The sequence below is a fragment of the Lytechinus pictus genome, chromosome 3 (genome assembly GCF_037042905.1).
Source record: "Lytechinus pictus isolate F3 Inbred chromosome 3, Lp3.0, whole genome shotgun sequence".
Lineage (NCBI taxonomy): Eukaryota > Metazoa > Echinodermata > Echinoidea > Temnopleuroida > Toxopneustidae > Lytechinus > Lytechinus pictus.
The window spans coordinates 21,986,704-22,007,549 of record NC_087247.1 but is presented as its reverse complement, the minus strand read 5'-3'; the positions used below and the strand labels follow the sequence as shown (position 1 = coordinate 22,007,549).

Below are 20,846 nucleotides of genomic sequence, written 5' to 3'. Positions count from 1 at the left end.
TTATTTTACAAATTTCAAATTGTTACTTGCTTGCGACTTAAAAAGAAAATGAATAAATTTCCCCTTATATTCTTGATTCAAATGTATTTACTCTCAGAATATTGTGCCTCACTTTATATGTCACTGATTGTTGGCCTATTATTGTTGCTGTGTTGACTTCTCTTGTTTTTCTTTCAACTCTTGTATCCCTTTCCCTCTTTCATGCATCTAACCTGCCAATTTAGGTCCTCAAGGCTAAGGGGTCAAACACGAGCGATTTCCAGTACGATGAGGAGAAGAATGAAAAGGTATTCATGATGAGCCAGGCCGATGAGGTCCGGGAGAAAGTCATCAAGAGACACCTCAAACACCGGCTTCCTCGCAAAAAGGGAATGTATGAGGTATGTTCTATGGTAGTTCTTTTATCGGGGGCTGTGTCATGAAAGTTTGATAGGGGCAAGGCGACATTAAACTTTTTTTTTTTTCTTTCTCTCTAATGCAAGGGTGAAAAAGTGCACGAGCCAGATTCTTTTGATATTTTCTTAATATTTTCTTCATTTTTCTTCGTGTTTTGGTCTCCTTTTTTAAAAGATTCTTTCATTCACTAATTAAATAATCATTTACAGGAGGGAGGTGTCCACTGCTCCATGTAGCGCTGCCCTTCTGGTTAACATTAATCTCGGTATCTAGATGATTGATCATAATCATTTTGATTGATTTTTTTAAAATTCGAATGTCAAGTTGAGTTGTCCGAGTATTATAATAGGCCTGAATTTTGTCTGCCAATCTACTCACACCTTTCCTTGTCTTCGGTGAGTTAAAGTAGTTGGGGCGTCACATCTGAACGTTTTAACCATGCACTGTACGTATAGTCCACGGCAAGTTGTTGTCTTAATCCATTTAAAAGAAAATTATTTCTTCATAATTATACTTTGTGTGGTGAACAAAAAGCAATTCTTGAAATCGATGACTTGCTAGACGAAGTACTCAGCAGAGGTACGATGGCTAAAACGTTCAAGAGTGACAGTCCCTTTTATGAGATGTCCGAACCTTTTTCCAACTGATACACCCATTATAGTTACCAACCCAACGTCGCTCTGTTCAGACGAATCAAGATCATCATTTCTATGACGGTAATCACTGGGAGGTCGGTGGAGTCGATCCATCTCGTGATAAGGACGTCGATGTCGGATCCGACCCCCTAGCAATGGAACATACCACCAGGAAACTTACCATCCAAGCTGTCAATCAGTGAGTAGAAATTCTGGGGCCCGTTGCATAAAAGTACCATTATGATAACTTTGCCATTCAATGGTAACTACCATGGTAATGCTGATCAACAGCCAATCAAAATCGAGGATGCTATATGCAAGTATCCGCTGCATGGCAAAGTTATTATAAAGGTACTCTTTGCAACGGGGCCCTATTTAGAATTTAAAAAGGTGAAATTTAATTATGAATAATGGTTAAATTGCCTTGGAAAAAAATGGGAGCAATTGGATACGATTCCGAGGGGGGGGGGGAAGAAATGGGGAATGTGCCTCTCTATTTTCGAATGTTGTACAGTCATCTATACGGAAGAGGGCGTCCTCCCTATATCAAGTAGATGGACCGATCTAGCAGGCTATGATTGGGAGTTATTACCATGTTACACCTTGTAAAAATTCCGGCCTTCTCTTCCATTTTCCCCTCCATCCATAGCAATCTGACTAACCCCGAAAGTGGAGTTGTTAGATGAGTCACAAGTTCATGATGCACTGTTTGTCTGGTTTTCCTTCCCCTTTCCTTTTGAGGCCTTTATCAATTTCAAGCTCTAAGCTTAAGATGTCTCCCACATTTCAAAATGCTATTTGTTTTAATAATAAAAAAAAAGAAATGTATCAGGTATAAATATATTTCAATTAGATTGTTAGAATGTATATATGCATATGTTATTCATTATGTCATTTGCTTATTATTATGTTATGCTAAGAAACAATGATTACACTTGTATATACTTTTGTTATTGGAATGTGGAAATAGATAAATCAAATCAAATCAAATGTTCTAGTTTTATTGATATATCAAAAAAACACAAACGAGTACAAAAGAAAATCAGCGTTGAGATGGAAGATAAAAATGATGTACTTATGACAGATTTCTTAGGACCCCGAAGAAGCAAAGCTTGTCACCAAGAATACGCAGCAGAAAATAATGGAGTCACTGGTATGAAAATAACGCCATATCCGACATGCATCAAGTTTGAGATGGTGAAATGTGGGAGAGAGGATGAATTCAGCCCATGTTTAATTTCACGTAAAAGTGAAGAATAATGTTGATGAACTTGATGGATGCCGGGGGGGGGGGGTGGGCTTACATATTTTTTTTGTCACAATCTGTGTGCACAAAGAGGCAAAGTCGTTAAAGGGGTCATGCGTAGGCGAATAGGCCTATACTTTCCTGGGGTGGAAAAAAATCAAAACAAAATAGGACGGCTTCCACGTCTGAATATATTGAATGTGCATGGAAGAAAAAAGAATAATTTATTTTATTTTAATCATTCACTTTCGCATCCTCTTTTCTTTCGTCTTCCATGCACTCCTCTCTGATCTTACCAGGGCCGTTGATACTGAACAAGAAAGGCGTATCAAGAAAGAATCACGTGACATGAGACGCGCAAGCGCAGTTTTGAGTCCAGTGAATAAAGAACTCAAATCCATTGTTCATAAATCAAAGGTAATTATTCATTCCTATTTGGCAATAAGTGGTGAAGATAAACATCCCTACTATTTAGATAAAATTGGATATAACAAATACATTAAACAATGGTTTAATCCTTCGGTCAGCTACTTTGAATCTTATAATGTTTAAGTGCAATTTAAGCGGAATGTTCATTTGTTTTAGTATTAAACTTTCTTCTCATGGGGGGGAATCTACCAGGGGCCTTTTGCATGAAAGAAAAACTCTTGATTTTTTTGGGGGACGGGGCAGAGTTTTTTTAATACGTAAGTTTCAATGGCATAATTTTGTTTGCCAGAGTTTTTGTTATTTGCCAGATTTTTTTCATGGCAAAAGTTTAATGCAACGGGTCTTATGTTGTATAATCTTCTAAAAATAATAAAAATTTTACGCTTTTTAAAACATTATCTTCATATTGTTTCAAAACATGGATGCAAATACTGGTTTACACATGAAAATTTTTATTTCATATATTTAAAATAAAAGTAAATGTTTTACGTTTTATTTCAGAAAACAGAGAAGAAAAAGGAAAAAGAGATTATCACGAAAGTGGAAGAGAAACTTGATACTGTTTTAGATCAACTCCTTCATACTGATCATCTGAAGTCTATGGAGGAGACTGAAAATACAGAGCGAGAATGGCGAATGCGACGAATGGAAGACCTCACAGATTTTGATAAGGTAATGGCGCATTCACATTTCCCCCAACGGCGGCCGTACGGTGAGTCGAAAACAGCCGTTTTAACATTTTTCTTGTCCCAGGTACACAGGTGGTTTGAATAAAAATGAATAAAACGGCTGTTTTCGACTCGCCTTACGGCCGCCGTAGGGGATATGTGACTGCAGCATAACATTCAATTCTGATTTTGCGAACAGAACTATATCATTTTAAATAACGGATGTACGGATGACGGTAAAAAAAGGACGCCATTAAAAGGCAAGAAAAAGTGAATATTAATGAAAAGGGAAAAAATCAAACGGACATAATACTGAACACTTCATCTAATCGGTGGTAAAATAAGAAAGTTATAGCAGAATCGCTTATTTTTCACAAGGCAGCTATATGCACAGCACGGTGATATGCTAATGAGAGAGTCACCTTCACTCTTTCTTTGGATTTTTGTTCATGAATTATTTTCCACATTTGACAATTACGAAACTCTTCATTGAATCCTTATATTCCAACAATGGCAATTACACATGTTTAGGAATGAATTAAAATAATAATGAAGAAAATAAAAAAATATTAATGTTAAATTACGATGATTCCAGTTCGATCAGCAATACCTTACATAAATACCTCGTATAAAATATGGTATCTTTTTAACATAATCACGGTAAGTGGTTAAATCTATTTTATATTGAAGGCTGAAGCTGACAAAACCCTACTGACCGAAGTCAAGACGATGTCGAACGTGGCCAAAGCACGACGTTATGTCGAGACCGAACTCATGGGAGCTTTCCACGACCTCGAAGAAGTTCACGACGAAGTCGAACACGGAGTGGACGATCTTTATCGTGAGCTCAAGGATGATTTTGTTCTTTCGTTCAAACGCACCACACATCTCATGAAAGTTCATGCTTTGGTAAGAAGGCTTATAGAAGGATATGACGAGAATAATTAACAATAAGAGGAACTGCACCGCCACCTCCAAAACATGAAACGCTCATTTTTTTTCTCCCATTACTAAAGTTTTACCTGTAGAGGTATTCAGGGATCGGAACTTAGCAATTAATTTCTGATTTGTCGTTTTGACGTGAGAGATCAACGAAAGGTCATACCAGATTTTACCTTATTGGGAAAATTATTAAAAACAAAATCTTATAATAATTATAATTCAAATGAGATCTTAAAAAAAAATAATGTGCGACGCCATGCTGCACTTCCCCCATTCGCATACCGCCCGTCATTGACTTCTTGTTGGGCATTTCACTATAGTAAAACTGTGCATTGTCCGGTGTCTTTATATGAATTTAGAATAACGCTGAAAAATATTGAATTAGAAATAAAAGCCGCTTTGCCTTTACTTTCCAATTTAATATATTTTTCAGCTTTATTCTATTTTTCGAGTTATACCTAGTCAGATGTGTGCGAAGCAACCAGCTTGGATGACGAATATCTCAATCTTATCACAATTTATGATTTTTAAAACAATATGATAATTTGACAATTTTAAAGATAATCACAAAGAAATATGAAAGTTTGATTATGTTAACTATTTTTGTTTTCAAATGTCTTTCCTTGCATGAATGTTGCAAGCCTCATTCGAAGACGAGGCAGAAAAAATTGTTAATTTCCGATCGTATTGGTCCTCTGCACGGAAATCTTTAGTAAAAGGCGAAAGATTTGTGCGCAATGCAGTGAACCCACGGACACTGAATGAACATCAAGAAATCAAAATGTAGATATTTGAAGACGATTGAGATTATGGTTAGTGTTCAAACCTTACCTAGACTCAACGATGTTCTCCTAATTAGAATAAGAATAAAGCAAGCGTCTTAGAATGCGTTCCTTCACCAGACTGGTGAACATAAAGCAAACCGCGGCCTTTACGAGTCAAAATGAATGCATAATGATTCGACGAACTAATCAAAATGGGGGAAATATTTGTGTACGCCTATTTCAAAACATACAAGCCTACAAAAATATGTACTTTTTAAATTTCATATATATTACCTTTTATGACGAGATAAGACCAATGGGTTTTGGATTCGTATCTTAAATTAGCTTCATCAACCATCAACTAAATACTTATTTTAAATTTACATCTTGATTTCCCTTTCTTCGTTTAGCATCCGTGGGTTCACTGCATCACGCACAAATCTTTCGCCTTTTACTAAAGATTTCCGTGCAGAGGACCAATAAGATCGGAATATAACAATTTATTTCAGCCCCGTCTTCGTACGGAGCTTATACTTAATTCAATGAAAGAGAAGGATATCTTTTAATTTATACACTCCACATTCCAGGGTTAAATTGACGCGCAAAAAATTATTTTGTAAGGACCACACTTCTGTTTAGAAATGGCACGGAATGGGCTAGATGTGACCCAGAAAGGTTCAGATTTGATCATCTTTTCTTCAGTTACGTAATAAGCAAAATATTGAAGGGCCAGATATGACGTATCGGGCAAATACCTAATTTCGACATAAATAAAAAAAAATCAAATTTTGTGATAGATTTTGACCCAATATTCAGAAAATTAATCATATTTTACCCTTCTCTCTTTCCTGTTCTTTCCCTTTTTTTTCTTCTTTTTTCTTGGTTGTGATTTTTTTTGGGGGGAGTAAGCGCCCTAAGCCCCCCCCCCCATCTGCACGTTACTGCTTTTCTTTATCACATCTGATCTGATTCTTGGTCAGTTTTTAAATGGAACGGTGCTTGACCCCAAACGAACTGATTACCGGGGCAATGTAAAATAATAATAAAAATAATAAATATTTAGAATATCATCATAACAGTACAAGAAAATATTTATAATTTATTTTTGGCATTATTCATCTTTGTGACAGGAAGAAAATGAACGTCGAAGGCGTCTTCAGGAAATTGAGAAATTTGTAGATGAGAAAAAGAGCGACCCCGTACACGATAAAGCAATGGATTCCAAGGATATGATGCAGGATGAACTTACTAGAACCTTTGCCACTGTACAGGTAAGTTTATGCAGAAGGATTGAGGTCTTCAGGAAAAAAGGATGGAGAGAGAAAGAGATGGACAGAGAGAAAGAGAGGGAGAGAGAGAGATGGGGGTGGGGGGTCAAGGAGAGAATGTGGGTGTTCTTTTCAACAGGCGTACGGCCAAGGGGGCGGTCGCCCCACCCCGACCATAAAACGCACCCTAAGAGAATAAAAAAGGGAGGAGAGGAGAAAAAGAAGGGTGAAAGGAGAAAATGGAAGAAAGGTAGCTCTGTGAGTTTTCCTACTTAAATAAAAACCGAAACGAGACGTTTTCGCTCTCCTCCTAATTTCATATATAAATTATGATTTCTCTCTTCTCGATAAAAAAATTACATTATTTATTTCCCTTTGTTTCCCACACCATTTCTCTAGCCTGGTTCCCCACCCCTCTCCGCCTTTGGCTTCTAACTAGTGTATTTCTTGTTACCAAGCAGTATACAAGTACATCTGGAGATTTTATAGAGTAGAATAACCGCCCTTCTGGTCGTAACAGGTTATTTCTGCCATATATCTGTCACAACTCCCCATAGGGTATATACCGCTTTTCAGCTCACTACTAGACAACAATATTTCGGGACAGGCAGGTTACTCATTTGAAAAGAGGTGGGCATAAAACTCATGTCGTACTTAAAGACTTCTGTTTAATTTGATGACAGTTCATTCCATATTCTTTCACACCCATCTCTTGTCTTGCGCCCTTAATTTGAAATTTGAATGTCACTAATGATTTCTTATTCATACAAAAGGAAGCGCTTGATATGAGTGAAAGAAATTACACATCTTCCTATTTTTTTTCAAATTTCGATAAATCATAGAGGTTTCCGCGCTTCGCGTGAGAAGGGATAATCACCCTCTTTGCATCATCCATTCCAGTTTTTTTAGCTCTATTTCCCTCGTAATCAAATTGTATAATCTAACAAAAATAACTGAAATAGAGCGGGTGAAGGCACTAAAGATATACCTGCATAGTTTAATGAAACATCTGCCCCTGATACTTCAGAGCCACAACGCTATGCGAGGGAAGGAATATCTTCTCCATGCGTACCCGTACTCTCTAGTTTGCGATTGAAATATATTTAACGTTGCGAAATTTGTTTGAAAGCAAATCTGATCTTACCAAGGAAGGGTTTTAAAACTACCTCAAGAATGCAGACGTTTTAGCTTCCGCACTTCGCGCGAAAAGAGAAATCATTGTCATTCCCTCTTTCTTAAATTTTTTTTGCGCGTTAACAATTTCTTTCCAATTTTCATAATCACAAAAAAGTCAAGTGAAGTGGAGCTGATAAATGAACTAGCGAAGAAAGAGACGACTTCTTTTAGATTCAATTTGATGAAACATCGAAAGCCTTCCCCCTCGCACTCACCTTTTTGGAGCGTTGATTTTCACATTATTATCCGGTCCACAGTTAGGACGTGCCTTTCGACTGCCTCTAAAGTGGTGTTCTGAACAAGCATAACGCACATCGCTTTTATTTCATTAAAAAGATTATCATTACAATGTGTTCTATGTACTAGAAAAAGATACCCAGACTAAATAATAAATTGTTAATCACTGGCTTATAGGGGTTGTAGGACTAGTTGTCCCCCTCCCCATAAAACGGTCACACCGAGGATAAAAAAAGAAATGAAAAAGGAAATAAAAGCAAAGTGGTAAAACATCCAAATAACCAAATTATCACGAAATTGTATTTTAATTTTAAAGGGAAAAGGTAAAATAAGCAAATTTATTTCTGGATAATTCGCCCGACCGATTCCCCGTACACGTTGTTATTCCAAATATATCCCTAATTCTTACTTTGTTATCTTTTGTATGTATTGTAAATATGTTTCTTCCTAACTTTTTTACATTTTGTCAATGTTTTAATCTTAAGTCAACCGAGTTTTTCATTTCCTGTATTATATGTGTACATGTATATTTATGTAAGGGACCCCCCTGTAAAACAGCGTTGATATGTTATCAACGCTGAGTAGGGCATTCCCTCCGTATTTTTACTGATCATTTCTTTGTAATTGTAAATATATATATCATTGTTATTATTTTTAATTGACGGAAAATAAATACAATACAATACAATTCCCTTTCAAAATGTTTGCCTCTTTAAGTTACACGTCTCAATCGTTTCACATCTACATAAGATTGTGTTAGACCTATACCTAAAACTACTTTATTCATTACTGTACTTCCATACTTCTTCAGCAACATTTTTTTTCTATCTCTTTCTTGTTTGGTCACTTGTCATAGTTAGCTGAAGCAGAAGAGGAGGAAACATGTCGGGCAAGGACTGAGGTCATGATGGGGGAAGCTCTGGGAGAACTTCTACATTGGTAAGTATATTTTACACAACTCAGCCCTGTTGTGCGAAATATATAAGAATTGTATACTAGTAGAGTAGTAGTAGTATAGAAGTAGTAGTAGAAGTAGATGTAGAGGTAGTAGTAGTAGTAGTAGAAGAAGTAGTAGTAGTAGTAGTAAAAGTTGTAGAGGTAGTAGTAGTAGTAATAGTAGACTAGTAGTAGTAGTAGTAGTAGTAGCAGTAGTAGTAGTAGTAGTAGTAACGTAACAGTAGCAGTAGTAGTAGTAGCAGTAGTAGTAGTAGTAGTAGTAGTAGTAGTAGTAGTAGTAGTAGTAGTAGTAGTAGTAGAAGTAGTAGTAGAAGTAGATGTAGAGGTAGTAGTAGTAGTAGTAGAAGAAGTAGTAGTAGTAGTAGTAAAAGTTGTAGAGGTAGTAGTAGTAGTAATAGTAGACTAGTAGTAGTAGTAGTAGTAGTAGCAGTAGTAGTAGTAGTAGTAGTAACGTAACAGTAGCAGTAGTAGTAGTAGCAGTAGTGGTCGTAGTAGTAGTAGTAGTAGTAGTACAAGCGGTAGTAGTAGGAGTAGTAGTAGAAGAAGTAGTAGTAGTAGTAGTAGTAGTACAAGTAGTAGTAGTAGGAGTAGTAGGAGTGGTAGGAGTAGTAATAGTAGTAGTATCAGCAGCATGTAGTATATTTGTTGTTGCTTTATTTTGCTTTGAAAGTATATCTTTTTATCTTTACATGATGTTTTATAATATTGATAACTTTTTTCCAACCCTCCCCAAACCGCAAACTAGTCGAAACAGTCAACTTGCAGACAACGCATGCGTGGAGGAACGAAAGCGACGAATCAAAGAGGCGGAATCAGAGCTTCAGTCGAGTCATGTTGACCCGATCAAGGAGCGCATGCGTGATGCTGTAAAACTAGTTCAAGAACAGATGCTGATCAAGAAGTTTCACGGCAAGAAAATACAGCCTCGATCTGAACCTGTAAGTCTGCTTTAAAAAAAATATAATATGGGCATTGATTGGAAATGATAATTATCACTCGGCTCAGTGAAATCAGCCATTTATCTTTAGCCTACAGATTAAACGTTTTTCTTGCACTTTGCATGCAGAATCTGATAATGCAGTGTCACTTTGCATGCGAAAGTAAGGTTTATTACCAATTATGTCATTAAAATTTGACTTCTGTAAACGTGTTCTTTTTTTGTAAATAAACTTGCCCATTGGGGCAAAAGTATGAAAAAAAAATTGTCATTAAAGGGGAAGTTCGGCCTGACAAATAAGTGTTATTGTAAAAATAGCAGAAATAATATAAAAATATCGGTAAAAGTTTGAGGAAAATCCATCAAAGATTTAAAAAGTTATTCGAATTTTAATTTTTTTGACTTGTGATGTCATAATGCGGGCAGCTTCCCATGTATTTTGAATTAAAAAAAAATGATAAGTCACTTTCTCGAAAAGTGAAATGGTTTTATTATACCTTTAGTATATCAACAGACAAATCATTTCACACCCGCTCATGGAAGAATTTTATACATCATAATCCATTTAAGAAAAAAAAAAAGAAATTTATGGATTTTTATTACATAACGTATGGTGCAGCCGCTCGTAAAATATGACGTCACAAATAAAAACTGTAATAAAATTCTAATAACTTTCGTTATCTTAAATGGATATTGACCAATATTTGTTACTGTTTTTCTGGTATTTTTAATAACAATCTTTTTGTCATAAATGGTGAACCTCTCTTTCAATGACATATAAATATGGCAGTTTTAGTGTAAAAAAATATTCTTGTTGACTGTATATACTCACAATTAGTCACAGTACATTGCCTGCTCGGCGTTATCGTCGTTTCCTCTATCAATTATTTACATAGCCAAACAATGCTAGTTCAGAGGAAGAGAGTTTAAATGACCAAAGATTACGCCAGATGAGGATGAAAGCACGAAGAAAATCATGCGTTCAAGGGTAGGTCTTCCTTTGTTCAGGGGTGATGTTAAAGGGGGGGGGGGAGTGACCATCCACATGATCGTTCAAAATTGGAAGGGTGGTGGGGGAGGGGGGAGGAGAGAGAAGGGAGAGGAAGAAAGAAAGAAATAAAGAAGAAAGAATGTTATTAAAAAGTGAGGTCTCAGTGTCACCTTCGTTCACCTTCGTTTGTACTTCAATCGAGAAAAGATCACTATAAAATTAAGGTCGTCTTACCCCCCCCCCCATCAAAATACCTGTTTTCATTGATAATGGGACATACTTTTCAAAAGTACCGACTTTGCAAGCAATTAAAAAATATGTTTTGTGTTGAAATTTAAAGCAGATGAATGAAGAAATTCACGATTATGCAACTGTAAATTCATTGATTAAAATGAGCATTAAGAATGTCAGCTGAATCATTATTTTGTTGCAAGCTTTGATTCCAAGTTGCCACGTAAGTTATTCATACACACACTTTTTGTGAAATGGTTTTATAACAGTGATATCTCATATTGCTATAAAAGAGGCCTAATAATTGCGCATGGGACTGTGAGCTGATGTATATAAGTCATTTTTTTTTCTTGTGCATTGTTAAAAATTCAAAATTACTTATCTTCATCTATAGATAAAGCTTCAAGTGCTGGGGTGTGGAAGGGGGTCGAGATTACATGTTCTATATATATATATTTTTTAATTTTCGTTTGATACAGATATTCGGATGTATAACAATACCATTCAAGCATCGATCTCCCTAGTCATGTATCTCATCTCTTCATAAACATCATCATACACAGGGTTCCAAAACGCTTGGCTATGATATTTTCTATGGACGAAGCTTAATTACTTAACATTTTAGAATAAGGCCATAGTGATGAAGGAGCAGCCTATTATTGTTAATTACCGAAGTATTTACCAGAATTAACATTAAATACAAATAAAAATTGAACCTCGTTCGTTTGAGTGTTTCTCATTTATTTCTTTAAAACACCAGACAACACCATATCATATATTGCACTCTCTTCTGTTAATGTATATCAATACACTAATAAATTAAGAATAAGAATTAATGGATCGGAACGGAAGAAAATAATCGTAAGATTTATAAAGAGAGTTGGGGGGGGGGGGGTAACTCGGAGGGGTCGGGAGGGGGTGTGGTGGTCGATTCTGGTGGTACATGGTTAATTGAGGAGGGTGTGTGTGTGGGTACCGGTCGAGGGTCTAGGGTCGGGTGGAGTCGGAGAAGTGTAACGTAGTAGAAAGACGTTACGAATTAAGGCGTAACAAAATGTTAGAAGTTCTATCCATAGCCCTGGAGAAATTCACTGCAGCTGTAAATCGTTTCGCCGCCGATCATTCTTGATTCATGATGATGTGACAAAGGTACGCTCATAAAACAACAAAATACTAGCCACTGGCACACTGTTGCAGACATTTTTACGAGGTAAGTCCCACTCGTGTGCTCCCATGTCAGTAAAGTTTTCCCTATCCCCAGAATTACTCTCGTGTCGATCACAAACACACAAAACTTAAAGGGTAGCGTGGTGATTAATGAATGATGTATTGATCTAAATGGTGATGGTGATGATAAATTGATGATGATGTCTGATGATGATGATGATGATATTTTTTAAATAATATGATGATTTCCATTTTCTGATGATCATGTCTTCATGACCATGATGACGACATGATCATGAAGATGATGATTGTCTGGATCACTCATTTAATTAGACTAAAAGCTTCAGTCTCTGTTTTGGTTGTTACGCTGAACTGTGTTAACTCAAGAATGGGGATGATAGTAAAATGTCAGAAATTGTTGAATAAATCCCCAGAAACGACGGTTATTCCTGCATGTCTATCACTTAATGAACAAGGTAATATGAGTATATGATGGATTTTGATGATAATTATCGATTGATAATTTATGAGCCAGTGGGGATTGTGGTGATGATAATCTAAATTAATAATGTTGTGATCTAAATGATTATGATCATCATCATCAATCATTTATCATCAAAATAAATGTTGTTTTTCATCATGATGATGATGAACAATCATTCATTATCATCGTGATCATCATTATCATCAATCATGATCGTATTCGTAATAATCAGACATCATCATCCTAATTATGATGATGGGTTATGAAGTAAATGACTTTGTAGATGGTGATAATATAATGTTACGGATGGTGATGATGATCTAAAATAAGTGAATGATCTTGATGATGATGATGCTGCTGCTGCTGGTTATGAGTATAATTGATGATGATAATGATGATGATTGTGATGATGATGGGGATCCATGATGATGATAATTGGGGAGAATGATGATGATAGTGATTGATGATTATTAGTCCTGGGCCTGGGATAAATACTCTTTTTGACATTGGATTGTATGACAGGGTAAACGATCGAATGGTTAGAACAATCCAGATTCCTGGATAATCAGAAATCACAAAAAAGTTTACCTTCTTAACAGGTGGTCACGCGTAATGAGTGAGCTGACTCGAAGCTGACTCAGTCGAGTGTCCCAGTACAGCGCCCATTTACTTGCACATCAATACAGATGAATGATGCACAGCCGCTGGTACAGCTCTACCTCATTGTCTAATGTTTTGTCTTGAAAGAGTTACAATGTTTGGAATTCATAGAATTTTGGGATAAATTTCATTTGTTATTTTGCATTCTCATTTTTCAAAGATTACAGCCATGTACTCTCATATTTCTTATTAATCAGTAATCAACATTCGATTAGTGTAAAAAGTAGAAGCCTGTTGCTGACTGATGGTTAACTGATTGAATGCTTCAATGATTCCGAGCTTTTCCTCCCGGGTCTAATGATGATGATGACACTGATAACGATTACTGATGATTGATGATCATGCATGGCTGTGGTGTAGTTTAAAAAAAATGGTAATAATGTAAATGATAATGATAAATTGATGATATTAGTAATGGTGGAATAGTTATGGTGGGCAGGTGATGGTGATGACAATGATATGAGTGATGTCAATGATGTTAATGATGGTGATAATGAGTTGATGACGACTGTCATTAAGAAATTAGGGGGATGGTGATGATGATATTCCAAATGAATAATATCAGGATGTAAATGATGATGATGACTAGTGACTAATGATGATGATGATGATTATTTGATATGAAACGTTGTGGCCCAGTGGATTAATCTCCAGACTTTGAAACAGGACTGTGAGTTTGAATCCAATCCATGGCATAGTAATTCCTCAAAACGCTGTGAGCACCTGAACTGGTTGCTGAGCTTCGCCGGGATAATATAGGAGCGCGTTGTGCACCTAACTGGGTGGATATGTGCGCAATACAATATCCTATAGTGATGATGATGATGATGACGATGATGATGATTGATGATGATGGTGGTCGTTGTTAGGTTGTGATGTTAATGATTTGTAGATAGTGATAATAATTGGTGTGTTGGTAGTGATGATTAACAATCTTAATGATTATCATGTTATTATCACATTTGTGATAACAATGACCGTGACGTATTGGTGGTGATGATGATGATAATAATGATTGAGAGTATGGTAAGGATGAATGATGGCTGTGATGATGATAGTGATGGTGATGATAGTGGTAGCTGGTTGTGATTTCACTGACTATTGGTTCTCAAGTTTGTATCATTATAGTTCTGAAGATGGTAATGGTGAAGATGTTCTGAAGGAAAATGTTGACGGTTAAATAATAACTGTAATAATGAAGGAAACAATTAAAATGAAGTTGGTGAACTAACATGATGGTGAGGTTAAAAGTTAAGATAATGACCGACAGATGAATATGTCATTAGTCTGAAGTAGTTGATGTCAACATGATAGTCTAGTCTGTTTGTTCTAGTAAAATATTAATTTTTGATAAATACTCTATACTTTTAAATTTATTGAATATAAATGTGATTTCACCCTTAGATCATGCCCCTACGCTGAAATGAAGGCAAGAAGACATCAACTCGGCATTGCAAATAATTCGCTTTGGAGAGCTATCAATCAGAAATAGTGTGGGATAAGTTCTCGAGAAAAGCACCAGTCATGGCCAAATTTAGTCTGTTACCTTACCTGATGAAGAAGGAGGAAGAGGAGATTGTGGTCTGGACTGTGGAAAACTGGGAAGAATCAGTTTTGGTCAGACTAGAGGAGATACCCAATCCGTAAGCAAAATACTTCTTCATAGTACTTCTTGATTGTAATTAAGAAAAAAAGTATTTTCTTCTTTTAAAAGTCAAGTCCACCCCAGAAAAATGTTAATTTGAATAAATAGAGAAAAATCCAACTAGCAAAACGCTGAAAATTTCATCAAAATCGGATGTAAAATAAGAAAGTTATGACACTTTAAAGTTTTGCTAATTTTCACAAAACAGTGATATGCACAACTCAAATGAGAAAGTCGATGGTGTCCCTCACTCACTATTTTTTTTGTTTTTTATTGTTTGAATTATACATTATTTCACTTTTTACAGATTTGACAATAAGGACCAACTTGCCTGAGTCATATAGTATTAAACAATGCTCATTCCATTTGTTCAGGGAGGAATTAATTGTTGTTTCACTTGACAATGAGGAGAAAAAATAGAATATTCCCTATTTCATATTATAAAATACAAAAGAAATAGTGAGTGAATGACATCATCAGTCTCCTCATTTGCATACCCACCTGGATGTGCATATAACTGTTTTGTGATATTAAGCAAAACTTTAAAATGTCATAACTTTCATATTTTACATCCGATTTTGATGAAATTTTTAGTATTATGCTTGTTGGATTTTTCTCTTTTTATTCAAACCAACTTTTTGTTGCCCAGGGTGGACTTGTCCTTTAAAAGCCATGAAAAGGGACAACAGTAATAATCATGACAATATTGTAATTCTGGTAATATTGTTAAAGGTTACTGAGCCACTGCTGCTTATTATAGTATTATAATTATAATATAATAATATGATAATTAGAATAATAATGATAATGATTATAATAGCAATCATCATAATCATTATGATAATAGTATAATAATAATAATGATAATAATAATAATAATGATGATAATAAAAATAATAATATTAATAATAATAATAATAATGGTATGGTAATAATAATGATAATAATGATAATAAAAATAATAATTATAATGATAATAATTATGATAATGATAGTAATAATTTGATAATAATAATAATTTATTAATAATGATAATAATAATAACAGCAATGATATCATTGTTAATAAAAAAATTATAATACCATGATAATTACAATGATCTATAATCTGTAATACTGCTAATAATTACAATAATGCAACTAATGACATCTATAGTAATGATAAATAGACATGAAGTTAGAAAACTCATTAGATTGAAGGGGTACTCGAGGCTGAAGATAACACAATTTGAACATATAAAGAAAAATCAGACAAAGCACTGAAAATATGATCGAAATTGGACAAGGAATAACAAAGTGAAGGCATTTTGAAGATTTGCATTCTTTTGGTGAAACAGTTCTGGGCATGTCTTCATGATTATTCAATGAGCAAACTGATGATATGGTATCCCCACTTGTTCTTTGGTATTTTATTGTATGAAATTAGGTTTATTCAATTTTTTCCATCAAGAACTAAAAGAAAAAAGGATTAACAACTGATTTAATAGTGCATTAGATATTCATTGCTGCAAATTATTTCATTATAAGGAAGATATATCATTCACACTTGCCATATGATAAAAAGGACATTTATGTAATAACATAAGAAAAAGGAAAGTGAGGATGTGACATCATCAGCCCACCTAATGAATATTCATGATCCGAATATAACTTTTTTCCCTCAAAATATTGCTTAACTGTAAGGGATGCCGAGTCCACATGGGGTACTATAGTAACCGGGGTACCGCAGGGATCAATACTCGGATCCCTCCTATTCTCGATTATGGTGAACGACCTTCCTAAAGTTACCTCAAAAAGTAGTGTGATGATGTACGCTGACGATACTATTATCTTTTACAGTGCAAAGAAAATTGAAGATCTCGAAACTGTACTTAACGAAGATTTGAAACACATCAGTAACTGGGTTAATAATAATGGACTAAGATTAGACCCCACTAAGACACAATTTATGATTTTTGGAACACCCCAGAAATTAGCAAGTACGAACAGACCCCTTTCATTACATTTGGACAATCATGTAGTACTGCAAGTAGACAGCTACAAATACTTAGGTGTAATATTAGATCCTGCCCTAAATTGGAAGGATCACTTACAACATGTTAGTAAAACAATTGGACCTAGATTAGCTCTATTGAGAAGATTGAAACAATTTTTACCACTAGATAGTATCAATATGCTAGCAAATGCTCTGGTATTGCCATTGTTCGACTACTCCAGCACTGCTTGGTCAAATTGTGCAATTGCGACCAAAGAGTCGCTTGTGAAACAACATAAAAGAATGGCACGAATTGTCCTTGGAGTTGGTACACGTACTTCCACAGATTATGTTTTGAGTCAGTTGAACTGGACATCAATTGAAAATCAGTGGAAAATGCAAAGATGTAAGCTAGTATACAAAGCTATAAATGGTCAGGCACCAAATTACCTGACCAATTTATTTGACAAAGCGAATTCTATTCATAGTTACAGAACCAGAGCTGCAATAACTGATGGACTTTTGATACCAAAAGCAAGGACAAATTCTGGCAAACAAGCTTTTTCCCATGTTGGTGCAGTGGAGTGGAATCGTTTACCGCATGATGTAAGGCAGGCACCTTCTAAACACACATTTACTGCAAGATTCTGGAAAGTGACCCAAAACTAGGTAACACCCCTCATGAAATTCCTTTAGTAAATGACTAACTCACCTAATACAGTAAAATATATCTTACATATATATATTTCTAACCAACTTTAGTATACCAATAAACAATTTCACGTGCCTGACACCATGTGGTTGCTGATTCCACTCCACTGAACTATATGTAGATGACAATAAGTTTTATGTGCATGTTCTGTAATTGTTTTCTAATGTATTTTTTGTTATTGTATTCCAGGGCCTCTAAGTATAACAGTGTTTGAACCACTGACAGAGTCACCCTGGTAAAATAAGACGTAATAAATAAATAAATAAATAAAACTTTAAAATTTAAAGTTATTGTTATCAAACTTTGATGACATTTTCAGCATTTTGCTCTGTGGATTTTACTTCATTGTTAGATATATTCAGCTCAGAGTACACCTTTAATAATGGTATAAGTATATAAATTACTCTATAGCTCATACATGAATTAACTAATGGTTAATATTTAACATTTATCACTTTCTATGATCTTTCAAGAAAATTACAAATGATATTGACTCCAATAAAAAAACATAGAGAATAAATCATAATCTTTGCCCCTCTCCTTCCTAATCAGGTCATGAAGAAAATGTTTTACATAGATGGCAGGTCGAACCCCTTTTTGTGGAGTAGCAACTTGGGGATGTAGGTGGAACCGTTTTCATGCCGAGCATCCTAAATTAGTATTCTGCAAGCCACAATCAATTGGAAAGGAGTGTACAGAAGTTACCAAGAATCAAATAAACAGGTATGTCTTCACAATCATGTATATTTCAAGTTAAAATTGGTGTAATATGTATTCCTTTACTAAGCAACATGTTGCTTATATGCCCTCCTCTTCTTCTTCCATCAATATTTTAATTCTCCTAGGAAATGAGTCAGTTTCCATGAATATGACATTTTGCCCATACATTTCATCAAGATTTTCATTAATTGCCTATTAAATACAACCAATATATTACTCAAATAAATTTGGACAAAATGTAATAAGTGATGCCATTCCCAATACATTTTTGTTTCTCCTCCATTCACAGATGGGTTGCAAGAATTGGAGGAATTCTTAGAAGCACACAATGCAAGAAGCATTCCTGAGGAGCTGGATCTGCTGTTCAATGCTGACAAATCAGGCTTCCTCCTTGGTGGTAGAGCATCGGACTTGGTCTTGTCCCTTAAAGGAGAGTGGGTAGTTTAGCAGTTTAAGGAGGCTGACAAAGGGCAGGTAAATGTGCTTGTAACAGCATGCGCGGGTGGCAGTTTTTTTGCCACTAGTGATTGGATACCAGGGTGATGGAACAGCATACCAATGAGTTCCAAGGGGCTCTTTCTTTGCTAGGACCAAAAGGCTGGATGGATAGTAAAGCCTTTAATGGTTTCATTGCTAATCTTTTCCAGCCCTATCTGGTCCAGATGAGAGTGACCCTTTCAGTGCCCCTGCTCATTGATGGCCTTTTAGCACATCAGACCCTGGCGGTAGCCAAGCGTTGTGAGGCCAATTAGATTCTTTTGGACTGATTTCCTCCCAATGCGACGCACATCATCCAGCAGTGTGATGTGTCGGTGTTCCAATCTCTGAAGGCATCGTCGAACAGAGCAGAGGAGCTGTTCCATTACTGTAATCCCAGTGAATACATCACAAGAACAACATTCTCTAACACGTTTGTGAGCGCTTGGCAGGAGCTCCTGTGAAAGCCAACAATTGCTGCTTCTTTCAAGCTGCAGGAATCTATCAATTTACAAAGCATTCAGTTAAGATCTACTTTGCCCAGCGGACCTGTATTGCTTTGTCGATCGTATGGATAGGATACCCCAGGAAGAGAAATTCCATCATCCTGGAATGATGCGTTCATTCCCGAGGATGATGACATGAGGTCATCTCAACCCGATGAACCTGACAATGATGCACCGTCTTCATTGTCAGCCCCATCGGGAATATGGAGTTGGTAGCACCATGGATCCCTCTTGTATCCATGGTGTAGCTCCATGTCTAGAGAGACCTCTAAACAAGATGTTCATCTCGACGTTGGTAGAAGAATACCTTGTTTATATGATTTAATTCGCGAATCAAAGGAGATGAAAAAGACATCTGCCTGAGGCAATTAGTGGAGAGGCGTTTATCAGATATGCTGTGGAGCAGAGGAGAGGGAAAACAGTGAAAGGAGGAGCGTGACCACAAGAGAGTTGAAACGGAGAGAAGGAAGGAATTTGAAAAGGAGCAATAAAAAAGACAGCAAGAACTTGGAGAGAGGATATTTAAAACACTGGAGATAAGAATGAAATAGAAGTTAGAGTGGATTAGAGAAATTTATGAGTGGAAAGCGAAAGAGAAGTAAGAAAGAGAGGTAGGGATTGAGAGAAAGAAGAACAAGAGTGGTATTAAGTGAAGTGAGAAGAGTACAATAGTAGAGGATGAGTTGTATGTATATCCAGAATGTATGTTGATCAATGATGATCAAGTGGGTGAGATGTGATTATTACAAGGCATGGATCCATCCCCAGTGTTCTGCCCTTTTTGATATTCCCATTGAAGATGTTCATAAGTATACATTTAAGTGTAGTTTCTATTGAATTGTTTCGTGTTACTATTTGACATAACCCTTATTGTATATAGACAGTTATCTTGCCTATTTTGATATTTATATTTGAAATATTTATGTTGTATTTCTATATTACCGTTACGTAAGATTTTATTTGTATATATGTACTTGCATGTATGTACCGTGGTGCTGAGAAGTTAGTGAACCCCACCAGAAAATGAATATATTTGAAAGTGTTCAAATTATGCCTTCTTTTAGACATTTAAAATATTACATTCAACAGAGTTTTTTTATCTGGGCTCGCCGGACATTGTAGTGTTGTTGTCTATGCTCAGCTCAGCATAAAAGAGTGCATTTTCTAGTGGGGTTCACTAACTTTTTAGCACCACTGTATATAATATTGACAGACTAAAATTCAAACAGAAGAAATGGGAAGGAAAATAATTTGGTTCTGTACTTATGCTATATTACTGTTTCACACTTTGAAATGACATGTACTTTGCGAGGTGTGCAAAATAAAATCTTTGTTAACTGAAGGAATTTTTTTTTTTGATACTATACACTCCCCTTATGATTAGGAACACCTTTAATATTGATAGAATTGGTAGATTTTAGTTTATTTACCAGTATTGCATCCTATGATCATGAAAGTTTGTCAATGATTTCAACCATCTAGGAGTATTTTAAACCTGACTGCATCAAAATTTGATCAGGTATGGCCGTTACCACCTTTGACCAGCAGACCTGTAAAATGCCTGAAAGCCTGTCAGAGGCTGTCCAAAGGCCGGGCCCAAATGCTGGGCCATGTATTATTATGA

General features: G+C 35.7%; 1 protein-coding gene, 1 long non-coding RNA gene and 2 other non-coding genes across 5 annotated transcripts; 3 read left to right on the top strand and 1 right to left on the bottom strand.

The window, feature by feature from the left end:
- Positions 1-229: 229 nt before the first annotated feature.
- On the top strand, positions 230-11,721 carry LOC129256460 (centromere-associated protein E-like). 2 transcript variants are annotated; one of them, XM_054894657.2, is made up of 9 exons: positions 230-380; positions 1,058-1,230; positions 2,577-2,694; positions 3,208-3,378; positions 4,065-4,283; positions 6,211-6,351; positions 8,618-8,700; positions 9,464-9,656; positions 10,552-10,647. In XM_054894657.2, the coding sequence occupies exons 1-9, from the start codon at positions 294-296 to the stop codon at positions 10,645-10,647; spliced, it is 1,281 nt and encodes a 426-aa protein (XP_054750632.2). In that variant the 5' UTR covers positions 230-293. The 2 variants fall into 2 exon arrangements, with proteins under 2 accessions (XP_054750632.2, XP_063953931.1); XM_064097861.1 differs by lacking the exons at positions 230-380; positions 1,058-1,230 and adding an exon at positions 11,357-11,721 and having other exon boundaries at positions 2,439-2,694; positions 10,552-10,643.
- Positions 4,957-5,073, bottom strand: LOC129258071 (U5 spliceosomal RNA). The gene has a single exon (XR_008584216.1). It is a non-coding gene; the product is annotated as a U5 spliceosomal RNA (small nuclear RNA).
- On the top strand, positions 5,491-5,608 carry LOC129258073 (U5 spliceosomal RNA). The gene has a single exon (XR_008584218.1). It is a non-coding gene; the product is annotated as a U5 spliceosomal RNA (small nuclear RNA).
- A 124-nt stretch (positions 11,722-11,845) lies between the features above and the next one.
- Positions 11,846-19,806, top strand: LOC135153738 (uncharacterized). Its single transcript, XR_010293244.1, has 5 exons — positions 11,846-12,087; positions 14,593-14,831; positions 17,296-17,476; positions 18,072-18,242; positions 18,529-19,806. It is a non-coding gene; the product is annotated as an uncharacterized LOC135153738 (long non-coding RNA).
- The last annotated feature ends 1,040 nt before the right edge of the window (positions 19,807-20,846 follow it).